General features: G+C 25.3%; 1 protein-coding gene across 1 annotated transcript; it reads right to left on the reverse strand.

Annotated features, from left to right (window-relative positions):
- Positions 1-616: 616 nt before the first annotated feature.
- LOC145849994 (uncharacterized) lies at positions 617-18,464 on the reverse strand. The gene is made up of 11 exons (XM_082955125.1): positions 18,296-18,464; positions 11,738-11,928; positions 11,340-11,457; positions 10,803-11,058; positions 10,660-10,745; positions 7,058-7,238; positions 5,981-6,066; positions 4,495-4,650; positions 2,643-2,774; positions 2,270-2,399; positions 617-2,206 (listed from the first exon to the last, which is right to left on the reverse strand). Exons 1-11 carry the CDS (start codon positions 18,443-18,445, stop codon positions 1,866-1,868), a joined length of 1,827 nt encoding a protein of 608 aa, XP_082811251.1. The 5' UTR covers positions 18,446-18,464; the 3' UTR covers positions 617-1,865.
- Between the last annotated feature and the right edge of the window lie 1,156 nt (positions 18,465-19,620).

The raw sequence follows: 19,620 nt of genomic DNA on the forward strand, positions 1-19,620 counted from the left end.
AAACTTACATTTAAGACAAAAGTTATAATGAGTTTATTACTTAACAATTATTTCACGCTAAAGCGATGATCACAAGTAAACAAACTTATATACTAAACTTAATCTAACTTAAGTATAAACATAAGCATGTTTATTCATTGGTGTACATAGAAATTTATTTAAAGTGCAAACAAAACTTTAAAAAAATCAAAATGTATCAAGACTACAATAAAATAAACCTTATTTCTTATAATTTTGTTATTTTAAATATTTTTATGCACACACAAGTCTAACTTATAGTGATAAGATATTTATAAAAGAAAATAAGGTATAAAATAAATGTTTCACAAAATACCTAAATTGTAAAGAAATAGTATTTTTGTTAATTACTGTGCATCGCTTATGTCAATATGGAAATCATTTGCATTTAATTTATTTACTAAATAGGTTTTATATAAATAACTTACTAAATCTAAGCACTCTTTACACTTTTTTTCAGATAATAACTTGCTGTTGTAAGAAGAAAGTTATTATTAAACTGAGATTAAAAAAACCTTGTTAGACTGCTAATCTGTCTTTTTCACATATTAAGCTATAGCAGTAAAGTCTATTTACTATTTTAAATTTTTATACAGGAACTTAAAACGAAATTTATCAAATTAAACCAGATTACCGAAAAAAACTTAACTTAAAAAAAACTTTTGCTCAGCGGGCCACATTTACATGCTCGCGAGCCACAAATTTTTTTTTCGCGGGCCACATTCTATTCAAAAAATAAACGTGCTCGCGGGCCACAGTTTGCCGACCCCTGGTTTAAATGTTTGAATGAAAACAATATTAATCTTTGAGTTAAATTGTGTTTTTTTTTTAATTAATGTTTTCTGGGTTTACACAAGTGGCATGATATAAAGAGTCATAGGGGTGTGGAGCAAAGTAAATTGCCTTGTATACCGTAATCACTCGTACTTCAATATTCAATTTTTGATGTATTAACATAACTGCATGTTTTCAGGTTAAATTCAATAACAAAAGAGGTAGTTTAAATTGATGTGTTCCCGCTAGGACGTGTTATTTCAGATGTTTTAGTTTTTGCAGATTGGTAACTTTTTTGAGCTAGCTACGTCCCTGCTTTGTATACAGTTATCACCCAGACTTCAACATTTCATTTTTGAAGTATTAACATAACTGCATATTTTCATATCAAATTCAATAATATTAGACGTATTTTAAATTGCTGTGTTCCAGCTAGGACGTTATCACGCGTAATTTCAGATGTTTTAGTTTTTGCAGATTCGTAACTTTTTTGTGCTAGCTACGTCTCTGATACAAACACAAAAAAAAAAACAATCGAAAAAAGTATAAAGTCTTTACATACTATATTAATTTAAAAATAATGTTTTATGTGTTATGTGAACTGCTAAATTCAGTCTAAACAGCTAAACAAAATGATAATTATTAGTTCTATAGAACTATAGTTAATACAGACGAAATAATAGAGTTCCTTTTATATAAAAAACTAGTAAAAACATGAATAAATTAAACAAACAAAAAAGTTAAACTTACAGAGAAAACTTAAAACTTTCAAGATAGCGAACTATTAAGTTTTACAACTTTATTCAAAAAGTTTTTTTCAAATTCTGAAACTTTTAAAGACGTTTTTACTGTACTTTGTTTAATAAATAATATTAAAAAAAAGCTTTTATTGAAAAGTTGATAGAGTGATATAAACACTTTTAACAATAAGCACAACTATCTACTATTTGTTTTAAAAAGTAAGTAAAACTTCTGTAACGCGTTATTAATTGTTCTTTTTTAAAACACTAAAGTTTTCAATCTTTCACAGTTACTTTCCTAAATCAATAGATAAGCTTTGGTTTTCAACAAGCTTATCTTGGTAATGTACTTGACATGTAATCACCTGGTACATATTTTTTTCTATTTGCTGAAGAGTCACTTATAGGCATGAATTCAGCAGATAAAGGTCTAGCATTAGGTTTATTTAACTTTTTTGAAACTACTTTACTTGGTCTTCCAAGCGTTTGGGATGTAGTTATTTGTTTGGTGTCACTTAAACGCTTTTTACCATCTTTCATAACTTTGTTGCTTGATAGATTGTTTTTAGTGCTTTTTCTATCGATCGAGTTAGGACGCTTCTTTCTTAAAGAATTACCACTCAAAGTCATTTTGATAACTATATCACCGGTTGTTTTTGTTTTGAAAGAAGCATCTATATAATAATATAACTTTTTATAAAAGTTAAAAAAAAAAGTTAAACATCATATTAGCTAACCAGAAACAAAGTTTTCATGGATATATTTTGGTGCGTGCCCAGCTTCTTTTGACAAATCTTGAAGAACACCTCTTAGTGGAATCAGCTCTTCTTCAGGAATCGTGTCTTTTTTAGACTTATTTTTTTCAAACTAAAAAGTAGTTTAAGTCATTTTAGTTCTGTATATAGTTATAAGTTGAAGTTTATTTGTAACCTTAAAATGAATTTACGTTTTTACTTTAAAGTACAAATTGTTTATAGAAATAAAATTTTTAAATACGCCTTTTCGTAATTACACGAAACTTAAAAAGATAATATGTCTAAAATTTAAAATATTGATTAATAAAGTATACTCTGAAATCAAACTAAAATGAATGTTTTCTGAAAAATTTACTTTTAGTACAATGATTCGATAAAGTTGTAGAATAACAACAAGTGCATTTTTTCCAGTAAAAAAAATGATCATTTGCTGAATTTCTCTGTATACAATCATCATGTACAGTCTAAATACTAAAAATGGAATATCCTGTTTGTGAAAATTTATGCTGTTCCACTTTAAATTATAATAATAAAACTATAAAAAATTAAACTGGTTGCATTTCTTGTATTTTAAATTACTTACAAAGTTTTGCTGCTCATATAACTTAAAAATCTTTACAAAAAGTGTGCAACATTAACTACATAAGAAAAAGTGTGCAAATTTATGTTACCATGTGTTATTAGTTTATTGAACGATAAAAAAAACGCTCAAAATATTTGCTCCTAGGACCTAGTGCACGAAGAACCTTTCGGTTATCGAGCCGAACACCTCTTGGATACCTTTTAACGTCTTGTCCAGGACAAGTTAAACTTGTTAGATAAATTTACCATTAACATATAATTGTAAGTAAAAAACCAGTTATAAAGTTTTATTTAATAGTAATATTTTTGATTTTAGCTTTTAAATTTAATAATTTTTAAAAGTATTGTGTAATTTTATGATAAGAGCTTACTTAAGGTATAAAAAATTGTTAGTGAAAAAGTTAAAAAATAAGCAACAATACTACAAATACATATTGTAAAATATTGTTTAGAAGAACAACCAAATCGAATTAACAACAAGTAGTTTACAAAAACCACTAGCCAAAAATGTATAGTTTACTGTTTGTTTAAAAATTGCGCATTAACTGGTAGTTTGGTTTTTTCTTGTTTATATGTTAATAATCAAAATAATGAAGTTCGATTAACCATTATAAAACTCACAAATAACTATAACTTTTATTTTTTACGTTAAAAGGATTATTCAAAGTAGAATTCAACTAGCACTAATAGATTAAAATGGGTCGGTATTTTTATGGGTACTATTTTATGGGCACTATTTTATGGGTAGAATTGCTGTAATGAAATCTGCCCATAATTTGATGTGATGTCATTAAAATTATGGGTAGTATTGAGATGTTGATGCAATTAAGTTGCTGCAATTAAATGAAAAATAAAACAGTGTCTAGGCCTTATTAAAATATTATGGATAGTTTTTGTAGCTAAGATTTTATAAACAAAAAATAGAAAACAACTTAAAATCAAATAAACTAATTGTTTGAATTATATATACATTTATTTGAACTATATTATGCAAACTAACAAAAGTAGTGGCTAGACTTATTAAAAGAAAAACGATAATTATTTTTTTGAGATTTAATAATTAAAAATAAACAAAAACTTGTACAAACTTAAACCCATTGTTTGGTTTATAAGTTTTTTTATTTTATTTATATTTAGTAATATTATATAAGTAGTGGCTTGGCATTATGTGTACTATTTTATGGGCACTATTTTATAATTTGAACAACATTTTTAGCTATTAAATTATAACAAATTTAATTTAAATAAATGTACATATAAAAAAAACAATTAGTTTATTTATATTTAATTTGTTTTTTATTTTTTGTTTATGAAATCATAACTACAAAAACTATCTATAATATTTATATAAGGCCTAGACACTGTTTTTTTTTTTTCATTTAATTGCAGCAACTTAATTGCAGCAATATCTCAATACTACTCATAATTTTAATGACATCACATCAAATTATGGGCAGATTTCATTGCAGCAATTCTACCTATAAAATAGTGCCCATAAAATAGTACCCATAAAAAGTCCTACCGGAATTAAATGACTTTAATCAAATAAACAAAAAAAATCAAATAAAGTTTTATGTTTTTGTAAATCAGTTTTACATCATAAATAAATTAAAGTATAGTTATACCTGTAACAACAAAGTTACAAGAATTCCCCAAACTTCAGCAGAGTTGAAAATTGATTTTGCACAGCAGTTATTAGCTCTTGAAATTTTTGTTGAGCCTTCATTTTCAAAACCTACCCTTGTTTTACGAGACTTACTTGCAGTCATTACCAAAGTAAACTGTAATTATGTAATCAGATTAACTTTTTAAGGTAAAATTATTAAAATGTACAGTTTTATTTTATTTCTTAATTTCAAATAAAAATAAATAAGATAAATACAGTTTAATATGTAATAGTTGTTTTCGTTGATCGTGTATAAATCGCACAAAAAGACTTGGAATTAAATTTACTTTTACACAATCTAAGTTTATTCAGTATGTATAATATAAATTAGCTATATTTTCTACACTAAACAGCTTGATTTATATGAATCAGTTTTTAACTTTGTTAATAAAACATTACTGTTAAAAGTAGATTCTGTAGTTAAAGCTTCTATTTTTAAGCTAAACTCATTACATTTAAAAAAATCAATATATACTGAAGTTATCGACGACCAAATTTCACTATCATATAAAAATAGTTACACGCAAGTGACTAAAAGCTTTTATCATTCTTAAAACGACCAAACAAATTGCAACACTTATGTTTTTGTTCGATTGTATAATGTATCCTCGCTAATCCGGTTATTTTTTGGCATACTTTTTTTGTAGTTATGTCTGGATCAGACGTTGGCCGGATAAGAATAAAATGCGTTTTTTTCAAATAATATACCTTTTTTGTATAATGCATTGCATATAATAAATGCACATTAAATCTTCATTTTTTTTTTCATATCTTTAAACGAACTAAACAATTTAAGTATAAAACAATAAACTAAAGTAAACCTTAATAAAGTTTTAAATTAATCTAATTATAACAAGTCATACTGTAGGCTATTTAATTTATATTAGTTTTATTTTTTAAGGTCAAAACATTAATTTTATCTCAATTAGCTAAATCTACTTCCCGACTAAAACTAACCGGAAGAGTGAGGACCGGATAAGCGAAGATGCACTGTACAATAATATTACGTAAAAACGTTGTTCAAAATTTCAATAAAATATTTTTAGTTTGATCGTTTTCTTTTAAAGTTTAACTAAGAAACCCTTTTTTTAAAATTCAAATTGAAACTTTAGTCATTGTCAACCATAGCAACAATTTTTAAAGTTTATATGATCGAAAGCATTATTTTACTAATTATGTTAGTATATTAAAACTAAATAACAAATAGTAAGAAAAAGCTTCCCGTGAAGCAAAGCTTATAAATTTTACAATTGACTTGTTAGATATTTTAACCAAAGTTGTGCAGATATAGCTTATTAGTTAATTTTTAAAAATTTTTCATTTTCTTATGATCAGTTAAAAAATTCACTGAATAACACTTAATATTTGCTTGAACTTACCTTATTTTAGTTTTTTTTTTATATAATTTATTTAAAAGATGGTTTAATCAATTTTAATCAAAAAACCTGAAACAAACTTAAACTCCAAACGCCGTATAAAAAGTAGATAAGAACGTAATTGCAGTCGTGGGCATGATCTTCGTCAACAGTTTCTGAATAAAGTTTTTATTTAATTTCAGTAAAAGTGTTCTAGTGTTTAAAGTTTTACAATTTTACTGTTTATTTAAATTACATTTAAGCGACACATACAGTTTTAAAGACAAAAAAAAAAAAAAAGTGTTAACGAAATAAAATGACACAATTGAACTTTTTGTATAACAAAAATATAAAATATTAATATATAGTTAACTAAACAACGAAGCTAATAGATTTTCATTTACGAAAAAACAGTGTAACTAATCACAAAAGTATACATCACTGTAATTATATGTACAACTGCTTTTTCGACAGATTTACTTCAAATACATTTAGTCTTATCACCAAATTAGAACAAAAAGATACTACTTACCTTTTATTTTTATTAACGTAACTTTTTATGGAAAAAGTACTATCGTTATGTTAATGATTATAATAATTAACGTAAATATGTTGAAACTATCATTTTTTAACATTTACTTTAACATTTTTTGATCCACATTTTTTTAAATAATTTTAGCTAGAACACATATAAAATCTAAACTTTTCGTTCAAATATTTCGTCTACTACTTTTGAACGCATTTATATGCTTTAGTTAATCAATCAATTTGAAATAAAATTTAGCAGTTAAAATATCAAAAGTCTTTTGGAGAGATTAATCTATCGGAATTTTAAGTCCTACATCCTTAAATTCAATGAAAAGTATTCACATAGTTTCTCAGAAAATATAATTACCCATAGGAGTACTAGGATTTTTTGTTTTTTAATGACAAATGTCAAAGTTCTCTACGCAAACTAAAGAGATAAATATTAGTTACATAAAAAATAACTAATATTTAGTTGCTTACAACTGATTCAACGCTCAAAGCGTCTCTTCATAACAAAAAATTTTTATAATTTATCACTTAAACAGACAAAATACTTGTTTTGGTCCTAATATTATCTTTGTAAATTTTTTTGGTAACCGTTTTAAACTTATCATCATTAATTTTTTTTGAAGTATTAACCAGTCACAAATTCTAGTATATCTGCTCCAACACCAATAAAGACCAGTAAAAGCTGAGAAAGTTCTCCTCTTGTAATTTCTCCGTTTGGAAGTAACCACCTTCCGAAAACAAGCACAAACAATAATGTTTGATGAATTGCCAACTTCCAATTTTGTGATCCGAGTCTATCTATTTCTATCAACTGTTTTTTTAATATTGTTGTTAAAAGAAGTTTAACATTACTTTATATTTTTTTATAATATAATAATATTTGTATGGTTACAACCAGGGGCGTAGCGTGGGGAGGGACGCTGACGCAAGCGTGCCACTCAAAAAATAAAAACAAAATGTAATATTATTATTGTATATTTTTTCTGCTTTGTTTGACTTTTTTCAACTATGTTTATCTAGTATTCGAAAAGTAAAACGAAATTTTAAATACCAATTAGTGAGAAGTTAGGGACATAACCCAGTATACTGATTCGGTGAGTAATTGCAAATGCTCACCGATGTTAATGAAAAACTCCATAAGGAAAATTTTTATAACTTCATTAACGTCATAAGAATTTAGACTCAAACAGTACGCAGCTAATTAGTGCACCGCAGTAGTATAACCTTATGACAGATTTTTCTACAAGGACAAATAATAACATTTTGTTAACAAATCATTAAGCTAAACCTGTTTTATAGTGATAATGATTTAAGAATATACAAACAGTAGTAAAAATAGCAATAAGTAACTGCTAAAAAAATGAAAATAAATTGATAATAAGAGTAAAAATATTAACAACATAATTTAAAAAAATAAATAACAAAAAACAAGAAAAATAAATAAATAAATGAAAACAAATAATAAACAAACAGTTCATATCATACTGTGATTACAGTTTTAATCTCAATTTACAAAAAGTATTGTTTAAATTACCGTACACTTAAAGTTTTTATTAAAAGTAGTTTCTTTTTTTATTAAGATAACAGACAAATCAAACTTTGTTATTCTATCAGCCATAAAATTTAAAAATTAATCAATTTTTGTAGAAAGTTATTTTAAAATTTCTTCAGTCACATCATGAATAAATTTATAGCAACTTGTAAAACAGATTTTTTACAATCAATTTTTAATCTAAAAGACATAATTGATTAATTTTAAATTTAAATTTATTTAGTTTTAACTCAAATTTTAAATGGTATTAAAAAAAAAATCTACTAACTGTTTGTAGTATTAAAAAAATGCTTTTCCCTAAAAATGTTAGAAAAACTGATTTTAAGATAAGTGAAAAGTTATATTTCTTGTGAATTTTTAAAAGCATCGAAAAAGTTGACCTTAAAAATTTTTTCTTTTAAATATTTTGTTTTGTATCAGAAACATTTAGTAAAATCTTTCCACACACTCAGGATAACTCAGATTTTTTTAAATTTTAGAAAACTTTAGTATGACTCAGTAAAAATTAGGATAACTCAGAATATTTTAAGTACTTTGAAGCTCAGGCTGACTAAGGATAGATTTGTTTTTTTTTAACTCAGGGTAGATTTAGTGTTTTTAAAAGCTTTATTATAGAGCCTAGTTTCTATTAGTTTAAAAAGAATGAAAAAATTCTTTAAAAGAATTTAAAATGCTTATGATGACACATGACATTTTTAAACTAACCCAGGACAGTTATTTTGACTCAAAGAGTGGCAAGGCAATCCTGATATCTTCAAAGTTAATTGTTTTTTTTTGTAAAATGTGTTTTATAATACTAAAAAAAAGTAAAAATTTGTTTTCATTAATTTCTAGATTATTATTACAAAAAAAATGCTAAGTAATATTGTACGGATTGTTGCAAGTCTAAAAATATGTCAGATAGGAAAATTATCTGAAGTTGAAGCCATGATTTTTAGAAGTTGATCTTATTTTATAGAAGTTTTTCTAAGCTTTAAGATGCTTTTTACGGTTTTAAAAAGTTCGAGTTATTTTTAGATATATGATCAGTCAAAGTCGGGCCGCATAATAGGTTTCTTATAGGAAGGGAAAACTAAAACAGAGAAAAAAGACTATTTTGTTTAAAATCTATTTTTTGAGAAAATAATTTGCGCACCCCCTGACCAAAATACCACGCTACGCCACTGGTTACAACTTATTTCGCTATTTTTAATATTTAAATTAGAAGAGTAACAATTTGTTTGACTTCCTAATAAATTTAGCAATAAACTCCACTTTAACTATATTTTAGCTAAGCAGTATAAAGATATCAATTGTTTATAACGTAAAATTTATAAAAAAAATTCTATACTATTTTGTTTGCAAAATTTTTACATTGTACTACCTAATCAAACAATTAAAATATTATGTAACCTTTTGCAGTAATAACTATTTTTGTTTAGCAGTAACTTTAAATTTATTAGCAAAAGTATTTATGAAGTTTATAAAGATTTTATGCTTATAATAAATATACTTATATTTTACAACCTCTTCTATAGAACTAATTAAAGTAAATGGTTTATATAAAAGTAGAAATTTTAATTTAAAGTACTTTTACTATTAATTTTAAAGTTAGATTCTAAAAATTCAAAAAGGTTTATTGTCTTTAAAATATTTTCTTTAAGTTTTTTTTGTATTTTAAAAAGCTTTTAAAATATATGACATTCTAAAATACCTCTTTTTATATATCGTCAAAAGCTTTAAGTATATTTCTTTATTTCTTAGCAAGAAATTGTTTAATACTTATGCAAATTATTGAATATCTTAGTTCTTATTGTATATTTATATCTTAATCACTGTACTTTCAAAATCAAATTCTATTCTTTTTGTGAAACCTTATTAATGCTAAACATTTTTTTGTCTCTACAATTAATTAAACAATATTGATGATTGACTGACATAAAAGTTACGTGTTAACAAAAAAGTTAACTATACTCTAACAAGAAGATGATTTAAAACTCATTAAGTGTTTTAAAAATAAGTTCAGACCTAAAATAAATTTAGCTTCTGTACTTATTCTATTTGTCTTCTTTAAGATTGACTCTCTTTGTGTATTTCTTTAATTGTGTGTTAGTAAAAACTTAGTTATATCCTAACTAAATTGCTTAATGACCTTATGTAAGGAATTAGATCATTGAAAACTCATTAAAAGTTAAGAAATAATGGTTAAGCTTCATTTCATTGTCAAGTAAAGATATTTTTTGAATATACATTTATATACAACTAAATTGATAATTATTATATAAAATAATTGTAATAGAATCTACATCAGGAGTCGGAAATTTTTCAGTCGGAGATTTTTTAAGTCACAGGCTAACTTTTCTATAAAACGTTGCTAGTGGGTTGCAGTGTGCTCGAGGCGCTTTCGTTTTAGAATAATTTTAATAATTAACAAAAAAATTTGTTTCAAACAGAAACTTTAATAAAAAAATTCAATATTAAAGAACTTGAAATTATTAAGTTAAGGCCTAGTTGTAGACTTTTACTTAATATACTTTATCTTAGTTGTTTTAAAAAGTATGTTTTTAGCAGAAAAATAGATCGCGGACCGCAGCTTGCCGACTTATGTTCCATATTTATAGTGGTTAATATTTTTTTAATCATGAAGCTAACTTTTATACATATTTTTATCAAATCAAATAACAAAATTTAAAAAGCTAACAAATTGTCCTGCTTGTTTAACAACATCATCCGCTGTGTTTTTTAAAACATTGACTGTACCTTTTAAAGTTGACTCTAGCTGATGACCTAAAAGTATTATAATCATTAAAACAAAAAAAAAGTTTTAAAGCTTTTTATTCTAACCTAGCGCTCCTCCTTTCGTTTTGTTTGATTTTTCACTGGTCGCTTTTTGATCAAATGATGTAATAATAGTTGTATAAGTAAGTTCTTGTCGTTTTATGTTTGTTTTTTGATTTATTTTTGAATTATTTTCATTTTTGCTTTGTGAAAGCGTAGTAATGAGGGTATTGTTTGTAGAGGTTAGCCTTTTATATCTTGTGAGTAAAGTAGAAGATTCATTTTGTTGAAATTCAAAAATTTCGACATGGTTTTTTCTATGCTAAAAAGGACAACATAATGTTAGCACATTTTGTAACTAAAAGTAATAATTTTATACGAATTAAAGCACTTGCTAGTTTTTTATTAAATTTTCGTTTACTTTGTTATATATATTTTTATTTTTGAAAGATGAATGATTTTAACTGTTTTAACTATTGAAATTTTAATTCTAACTTGTTTATAACTTGTTTTAAAAAAATTTGCTCTATATTACTATTTATAAAGTGCCATAGTATAAAGATAGATATCTTCATTGATTATCGAAACTAGCCTTCGACTAACTTTAGTTAAGTTACTGCACAGTGGGTCTAATCTCGTTACCTCACCAATTTCTTTCATTTCGAGCAACCATAAGCATGGAATAACGCTTAAAAGGTAAAAAAATACAGCCGGACAAACCCTTTAAAATTAAACGTCTGAATACTTTTTGTTTAGCTTTGATACAAAATAAAAGCTTACGTAAACAAGATAAATATGAGCCATTAATATATTTCAAACAAATTTTATATTAAATATATTACAGCTGCTACTTAGTTTAATTTTTTTTTGTTTCACTCTACAAGTGAGCATTTTTATTAGTACAATAATAAATAGGAGATAAAATAAGTTTATTTTTTCAGAGTAAAGTCGTTTTATTATACTGTGGATGATAGTAACTTAAAAACTTTATTTGGACTTACCATTTTGTTTCCATACCTCCCCTAACAGCTAAAGTGTAAATCATTTCCATCACTAACATAAAAGCACCAATAGAAACAAAATAGATATAGTCGAGATCCCAAGCGAGAGAGACTCTCCAGATGGCTATAACTGTGTGAAGTAGGAATAACATACGTGTGAGGATAGCCGACAGTTTTCTTGTGCACTTGACCTTAGTATTAAATTTTTTTATGTTTTAGAAAGCCTACAAACTGCTTAATAGATATTTATTAATATTGTACATACTTATCTTTAATAAAACAAATATATAAAGCTTTAAGAGAAACTGTAAATTCAACTTTTACTTAAAAGTAATCTATATATTACAGAGCTCCATATTTCACAAAAAACGTCTTAAATTTACAAAGTAAAACATTTATAAAAACATAATGCTAAAATCTGAAAAACTTTTAAAATTTAGTATCCAGTGCATGATTTCCCAAAGTGGGCCATAAGCAGCAATTGAGCCAAAGGGGAGGCCGTAAGTAGCAAAGGAGTCACAGGGGAGCCATGAGGACTCAATTTAAAACTTACACTAGATACTCTGGATTATAAAAGAGTTGATCATACCAATTTGATCATCAGACCACAAGCCTTCGGTAGACTGAAACCGGTCTCAGTCTACCGAGGGCTTGTGGTCTGATGATCGAATTGGTATGATCAATCCTTTTGTTAAACTTTGTCTCACGGCATACGAGATTCCAGGCTTTTGCTCTGCAGACTTTCGCTGATGTTTTTGTTGATTAGATATTCTGGAATGATGATGAAAAACAAAAAAAAAAGGCCTCAGTAGTATTTAAAGGTAGTTTTTGAAAAAATTGTCAGAAGGGGCTATACCTTTTTTATTTCATTAAAGAAGCCGTATAAAAATTTTTGGAAAACCCTGATCTAGTGCATGGTTTCCCAAACTAATCAATAAACTTCTTAACATTTCCGAATAATTTAGTCCACTTATCAAATGTATTTTATATAAAGTACAATAACTACAGTTATTCTATAAAAAAAAGTTATTGAATCATTTCAATTAAATAATGTCATGTTTATAGACAATGGAAAATCAGTTTTTAAAAATTATAAGGTTTTCATAACTATAAAAACGGAACAGCAAAAAAAAGTTTAAAAGTATTTTGAGAATAGAAAGCAAACCAACTTAAAAAATTTTTTTTTTCTTGTTCTAAAGAAAATAGGTTTATACCAACTAAACTAATGTTAGGCATAAACAGTAGTGATGAATGGTCATCTCAATATCAAGAAACTGTAGTCTGTCTTTAATTATTGAAGAAAATAAAATTACTAAGGACGTATTAAAGTAACAAACAAAAAAATAAAGAAAGCTACAAATTTAATTTAGGTTAAAGATATTACATTAAATAAATACTTTAACGGATTTAAGAATTAGTTTAGGTAATACATCTTATATAAGATAAAAACCATATAAATGTATCAAGAAATACTATGCTTAAAATATTTACTTTATTATTTAAAATAATAATGGTTACATGACTACTCAAATTCGACAACTCAAATTCTAACCACTCAAGTTATTAAAAAATCTTAAACGAGTCATAACTTAAAAAGTAATATATATTTAAAGTAATTAAAAAAATTCCTTATAGGTCTACTTAATACCTACAAACAATTGTATTTTTGTAGAAAAAAACTTATTTAAAAGTTAGTAAAAATACTATACACTAAAACTTATATTAGGCATATCTCAAAAATTGTTTAAAATTTTGCAAAAAAAAAGTATTTTTAGGTATCAATTAGACGGGAGCCGATCATTTCTTTCCCGCTATCATTTATAACCCTACCATTTCTACCCCGATTATTTCTAACCCGATCATTTCTAACCCGATCATTTCTACCCTGATCACTTCTAACCCGATCACTTATAACCCGATCATTTCTAACCCGATCATTTCTAACCCGATCATGTCTAACCCGATCTAGCCCGATTATTTCTAAAACGATAATTTCTAACCCGATCATTTCCAACTCAATTAGTAAAAGTTTTTTTTTAGGTATTTTAATTTTATTTATAACCAAAAAAACTACAAAGTTGTTCATTTATTGATTTTATGTTTATTTGGCCTTAAACTAAAATTTTTTTTTATATAGTTGTACTTAAAATGTATTTTTAATTTTAACTTATTTTCAACTTGTTATAGTTTCAAACTACTTACCTAATTTTGATTTTTTTATTCATATCAATTTGCTTAAACCGATATTTATGATTATATAAGATTTACTAAATGAAAATCATTCTAAATTAAAGTGAAACTTAACAATTTTTCTTGTTTAAAAATTTTCAACACTTTAAAATTTAATCTGGTATATTTTTAACATAATTTAATAGATAAATGATACAGCTATAATGAAATATGATTTTTTTTTTTCAATTCGGGTTTATTGGGTCGATGCTAGAGTCCATAGAAAAAGTAGGAAATTTTGTCTTTTTTTAGTGTGCGTAGCGTATCTCAAAAAAAAAAATATTGTTTTACTAACTGTCTTTTCATTATTTTTAATGAATTAACCTTAATAGTTAGTTAACCATATTTTTTGGGATATTGATAATTTTAAATTTTTCAGTTATGATTTTTTAAATAAGATTTTCTTGCTTCGTCATTTTTTTTTATCTAAATTCACTGACGAACGAAAATATTTTTGTTAAGCATTAAACAAAATGTTAGCTTTATTATTTTTGTTTACGCTACGCAAACTAAGAGTCACAAAAGGATTTATAAGTTTTTCTTAGTTTGCGTGCATTTAAAAAAGATTAAAGTTAAAATATAAAATTTTTAATAAATAGTTAACTTTTTTTTTTTCTTAAGTAAGTTTAGATTTTCTTTTTTTTTTCTTTGACTAAGTAAGAAAACCGTAGTAAAAGACCAAAACTGAACTAACTAAAATGGCCATTATCTAAGTTAGTTCACTGAACGATATTAAAAAGAAAATTATTGAAAATTTATTCGTTTTGTTTGAGATATGCTACGCATTCTAAAAAAGCCAAAATGTCCCACGTTTTCTATGGCTCTAGTATGTACTGTCAAGTCTAACAACGTCAAGCCGTATATGATCAAATCTCGTCTAGTTGATCTTAATCAAAACTTTTAGTTTTGTTGTTAGATTATTTTTTTATTTTAAATACAACTTTATCAAGACTTATGTAGACTTTTTTGTTTACTTTATTTAAAAAGTTAAAACAACTTAAGCACGATCAAAATAACAACAGAAAAAAAACTTAAAACAAAACATTTTTAGTTAAATTAAGTATAATTACGAGCAAAAGCTCGTAAAAACGTTTTTTAAAACTTAACTTAATCGTATAAAAATTAATATATCATTTGAAGTACTGGTTTGAGTCGTAGTTATAAAACTTTGGATATTATTTAACCTTAATTGAAAATTTTTAAGAAGATTAACTAGACGAGATTAAATAATAATTTCGCTTAATATTTATTTAAATGACGTTATCTAAAAACGTCTGTTAAAATTATAGACCAACTTTTGCAAAGTTAAACGTTATAGCGACAACATACCGACTTAAAAATAGTAATAGATAAGTCATCTACTATACAAAGCTAGCGCTAGATTTACAGAATAGCATCTAGACTAGGGGTGGGCAACGTACGGCCCGCGGGCCGGATCCGGCCCGCAGAGTGAAAATGACCGGCCCCCGACCGTTTTTTAAACTTTAATGGGATCCGGCCCGCAAATGAAAATGACCGGCCCGCGAGCAAAGTTACAGGCCTGCGAAGGGTCAATATTACAAAATTTTCATAAAACTTTTTATAATACTTTTACAAAACAAAACTGTGAGAATTTGATTTAAAATATGCTAAAAAAAGACTTTATAAACTAATGTGTACTAATAAATACACTGTTTTGTCCTAATATTTTGTGTTGTTCTAACTTAGTTGGTATATCTTTATGCCAAATTAGCCCAAGCAAATTGTTTTTTTAAGTACAATATTTGTCAATTCTATTTATAGACATAATTTAAACATTTGACACGTCTTAATCTACATCTTAAGTTGTCAGACTTGAGAAAGTTTATGAATTTGAAGGATTCAAAAAAGTGATCAACTTTATCCATAAAATTAGAATGCGGTTGGATCCAAAACTTTAAAAAAATTAAAATCCGAACGGATCCGGATCTTGACTTTAAATTAGTATCCATACGGTTTCGGATCTGAAAAGTTTCGGCTGGATTCAGATACTTGATCCGGTAAATCACATATTCGAAAAACTCCGGCCCGCAAAAGACTTAATTTTCCGGATCCGGCCCGTTGATTGAAAAACGTTGCCCACCCCTAATCTAGACCATCAATTTTTAATCAGGGGTAAATTTACCCCTAGGGGTAAGTTCCCTTGTATAAGAGGGTAAGTTTTCTTTATTTCTAGTTATGTAAAATAATTATTGTTTATTTTCTTTTACACTTATAAGTTAGTATTTAACTATTTTTTATTAGTTAAATAAACTCTTTAAGTTTTGAATTTTTTTATGTTTAATAAACCTAAAGTAGTAAAAATCTAATTTTTTTACTTAAATTTAAGTACAATTTTGTATATTTGGGGTAAATTTGGCAACTACCTTTCAAAAGGGGGTAAAACTGGTAATAACCTTCCAAAAAGAGATAAAACGTGAAAAAAAGGTTAAGAACCGCTGATCTAGACTGTAATATGAAGATCTTTCTATCATAATATTAAACTTGTAACAGTTAAACTTTTAAAATTTACTTGCGTTAAAAAACTATTGTACTAATGCAATTGACGACAAAATAAAGCTAAAATATAGTGATAATAGATTAGTTTAAGAATTCAACAAAGCAGAATTTAAATTAAAATAAAGAAATCTATTAAATTTTACTTAATCAAAAAAAAATCGATTAAAGCAGATTGATATAAAGAAAAGAGTAAATATAAGAAAGATTATTTGAAATTGTGACAAGTAAAAATAAATTTGTTATTAAAAATTTATTTTAGTCAAAACTATAAAAACATTAAATTTTGATTAATATAAAGAAAACTTTATTTTAAGTTAAAGAAAATTAAGATTTTAAAACAGATACTGTAAAAGTTAATCTAAAAAACAACAAATTTTTACTGGTTGGGTTGGAAACGATCGGGTTGAAAATGATCGATTTATATATGATCAGGTCAGATATGATTGGGTTAGAAATGATCGGGTTAGAAATGATCGGGTTAGAAATGATAGTAAACCCAATTATACATACAAGACCTTTTTTATTTTGTGCATATTTAATAAATTTTTAGATGTGGCCTTTAAACATTTATTTTTAAGAATTTGAATCGTCGGAATTTGAATTTTCCGAATTTGAAAATTCGGGCACTCAAAAATATTAGTGTTTTAGTAATTTTACTTCAGTAAAACTTATTATATATCTTTTAATATATTTAAGTTTATGAAATAAAACTCAATTAATAATCTTAGATTTTTATAACATAAACTCAAAAGATAAATAAACCAGAAACTTAAATTCGTCCATAAGAGGTCGATATCGTCTAGCTCAGGAAACTCTGATCAATTAGTTTAAACTTAATTGTTAGTTTTTATGTTATCAAATGTTTCGTATTAGTATTAAGAACCTAATCATACAAGTTTTAAGGTTCTAAAAAAAACTCAATTTTAGTTCTTAATTTTTATAGTACTAATCCGTTTTGTGATGAATCGTATACTATCATAAAAGTTATTTTTCTAAGTAAAACATTTTTAACAAAGTAAGGCATAAAAGTCGCATAAACATGATTTTGAATATAATACTAAAAGCATGTTTAGATTTTTTTTGAGATAGTTTAGTATTTCAAATCGAACACAACACAAAAACTAGTTAACTACGATGTTTATTTAGGTTACTGTAATTGTGTTTGTAGTTAATAACATTCTAACCACAACATTTTGTCACAAAATTTATTTTCTAAGACGGTGTTTTTGGATTTTAAGAATAGTACTTTATAGTCGTTCATATTATAGAAAACTGTTTTCACACTCAATTGTTTGTACAGAACTATCCTTAATACTTTTTTTTTTATGAGCTCAAGTTTTTAACAAATAAAACGTTTTTATAATTTAATTAATTTATTTATTGTACTTTAAAAAATAGCTGTTTATATAGTTCATTTGTTACAAACCAAAATAACGATTAAAGTAGTTTTTATGCAAAATTTGAGAATTACCGGCATGAATTTTACCAATGATTAAAAAGTTAAAAACAACTATTAAGTTTTTATTACAATCAATTTTCAAAAACATTTATATTTTGTTTATTAAAAAATATTTAAATCAACTTAGGTAATGTTAATATAACTGCAAAAAAAGTTATAAAGGAGTATAAAACAAGTTTTTTTTATAAGCTCTCTCTTAAATCAAAAAATTTATCAAAGTAGAGTGTAGAACTTTTTTAACGTTTCGAGAAAATGTTTTTAAAAAAGTTTGAATATTGTAAAACTTAGAATTTTAACTCAATGTTTTTTAGCTAAGCAAACTTGTAAATTAATTAGAACTATTTAATACTAACTTTCTGAGCTTGTGTTTTAGTTTTCTTCTTTTTTGAATTAGAATTTTTTTTCTTTTTTATTGATCTTTTGTTGTTTAAATTTAGCTTTTCATTGTTTTTCTTTCTTTTTTTATTTTTTTCGTTTGAAGTTTCTAATTTTTGTTGTGGCATTTAAAATTGTTTGTCTGTTTTCTTAAAAATTTAAACCATCAATAAAGTTTAGTTTAGCTTTTATTTAAACTAGCATTATTGTTGAAAACCAAATAAGTTTTAAGTTTTCATTAAGTTTAATTTGTTTTTAAATAAATTTCAAAGCAACTTAAAAACAGTTCTTAAACCTAAAAACTTTACTTTTTATTTCGAAATCAAGAAAATTTATGATTTTCTTTCATTGAAAATATCAATAAATTAAAAGAATAAGTGATGATTACTTAGATATAACACTACTTAACTACTGTGTAAAACAATAGGTTATGTAAAACCTGACACAAAACGTATAGATATAAGGTGAAAACCACTGATGCGTAGAATAACTTTGCCAATTATTGCAGGAGAAATTCGTCTGAAAAAAATGTTATAAATTCCTTTTTAAAATAACTATGGTGTTAGTTATTATTTTTCAATCACTTTTAAATATTTTTTATAAAATTTTTGTATAGAAGCTAAAGTTAGTTAAAATCATTATATTAATGGTACACATTTTAGAACTTGAGTTTATATAATATACTTTATTCATTTTTTTTAACTTTTTAGGAATCTTTGAAAAGTTTTTGTTTTTATAGAAACTTTCAGAGCTTTTTGATAGTGAATTAAATTCCTGGTTTGTTTTTGTTTTATAGAAGTTCTGTTTGATTTTTAACTTAAACAATATTACAAAAACGTATATCGTTGCAGAGGGTTAGTAAGTCTGATGTTTTTCTACCCTAGAAAAAACTAATAAACCAAAAATTTAGCTTTTATTTTTTATCATTTTAATATCTATTTCACAATTACTATGTATTTGTATTTATCATAACACTTTAATTATTTATTATGCATTGTATAATAACAGCAGTTGTAATATTTTATGAAAAAATAATTTTTTGTGTTTATCCGGATTTTTAGTTATCCGGACATGTTTACAGAAAAATCTTGCCCAATTTGTCCGGATAAGTGAATAAGCACTTATTCACTTATCCGAACTTCACTTATCCGCACAGTTTCAGTCGAGAAGAAATTTCAAAAAAAAAAACCATGTTAAACACAAACATTTTTGTGTAATATGTGTGTTTAAGCTTTCATGCTGTAAGAAAATTTTCAGAAATATACTTATAAGTTCTGCAATTTAGTTTGTTATTATGACGTAA

This window comes from Thalia democratica, chromosome 2 (assembly GCF_965202585.1).
Source record: "Thalia democratica chromosome 2, ktThaDemo2.hap1.1, whole genome shotgun sequence".
NCBI lineage: Eukaryota > Metazoa > Chordata > Thaliacea > Salpida > Salpidae > Thalia > Thalia democratica.

Bases quoted from the DNA above. Each gene is read 5' to 3' on its own strand.
- LOC145849994 (XM_082955125.1), bottom strand. From the start codon at position 18,445: ATGCCACAACAAAAATTAGAAACTTCAAACGAAAAAAATAAAAAAAGA. The intron at 7,239-10,659 runs GTTAGCTTTTTA...TTAAAAAAACAG, and splicing joins TTAAACAAGCAGGACAATTT to TTGATAGAAATAGATAGACT. The intron at 6,067-7,057 runs GTTAATACTTCA...AACTTTATTCAG, and splicing joins TATACTAGAATTTGTGACTG to AAACTGTTGACGAAGATCAT.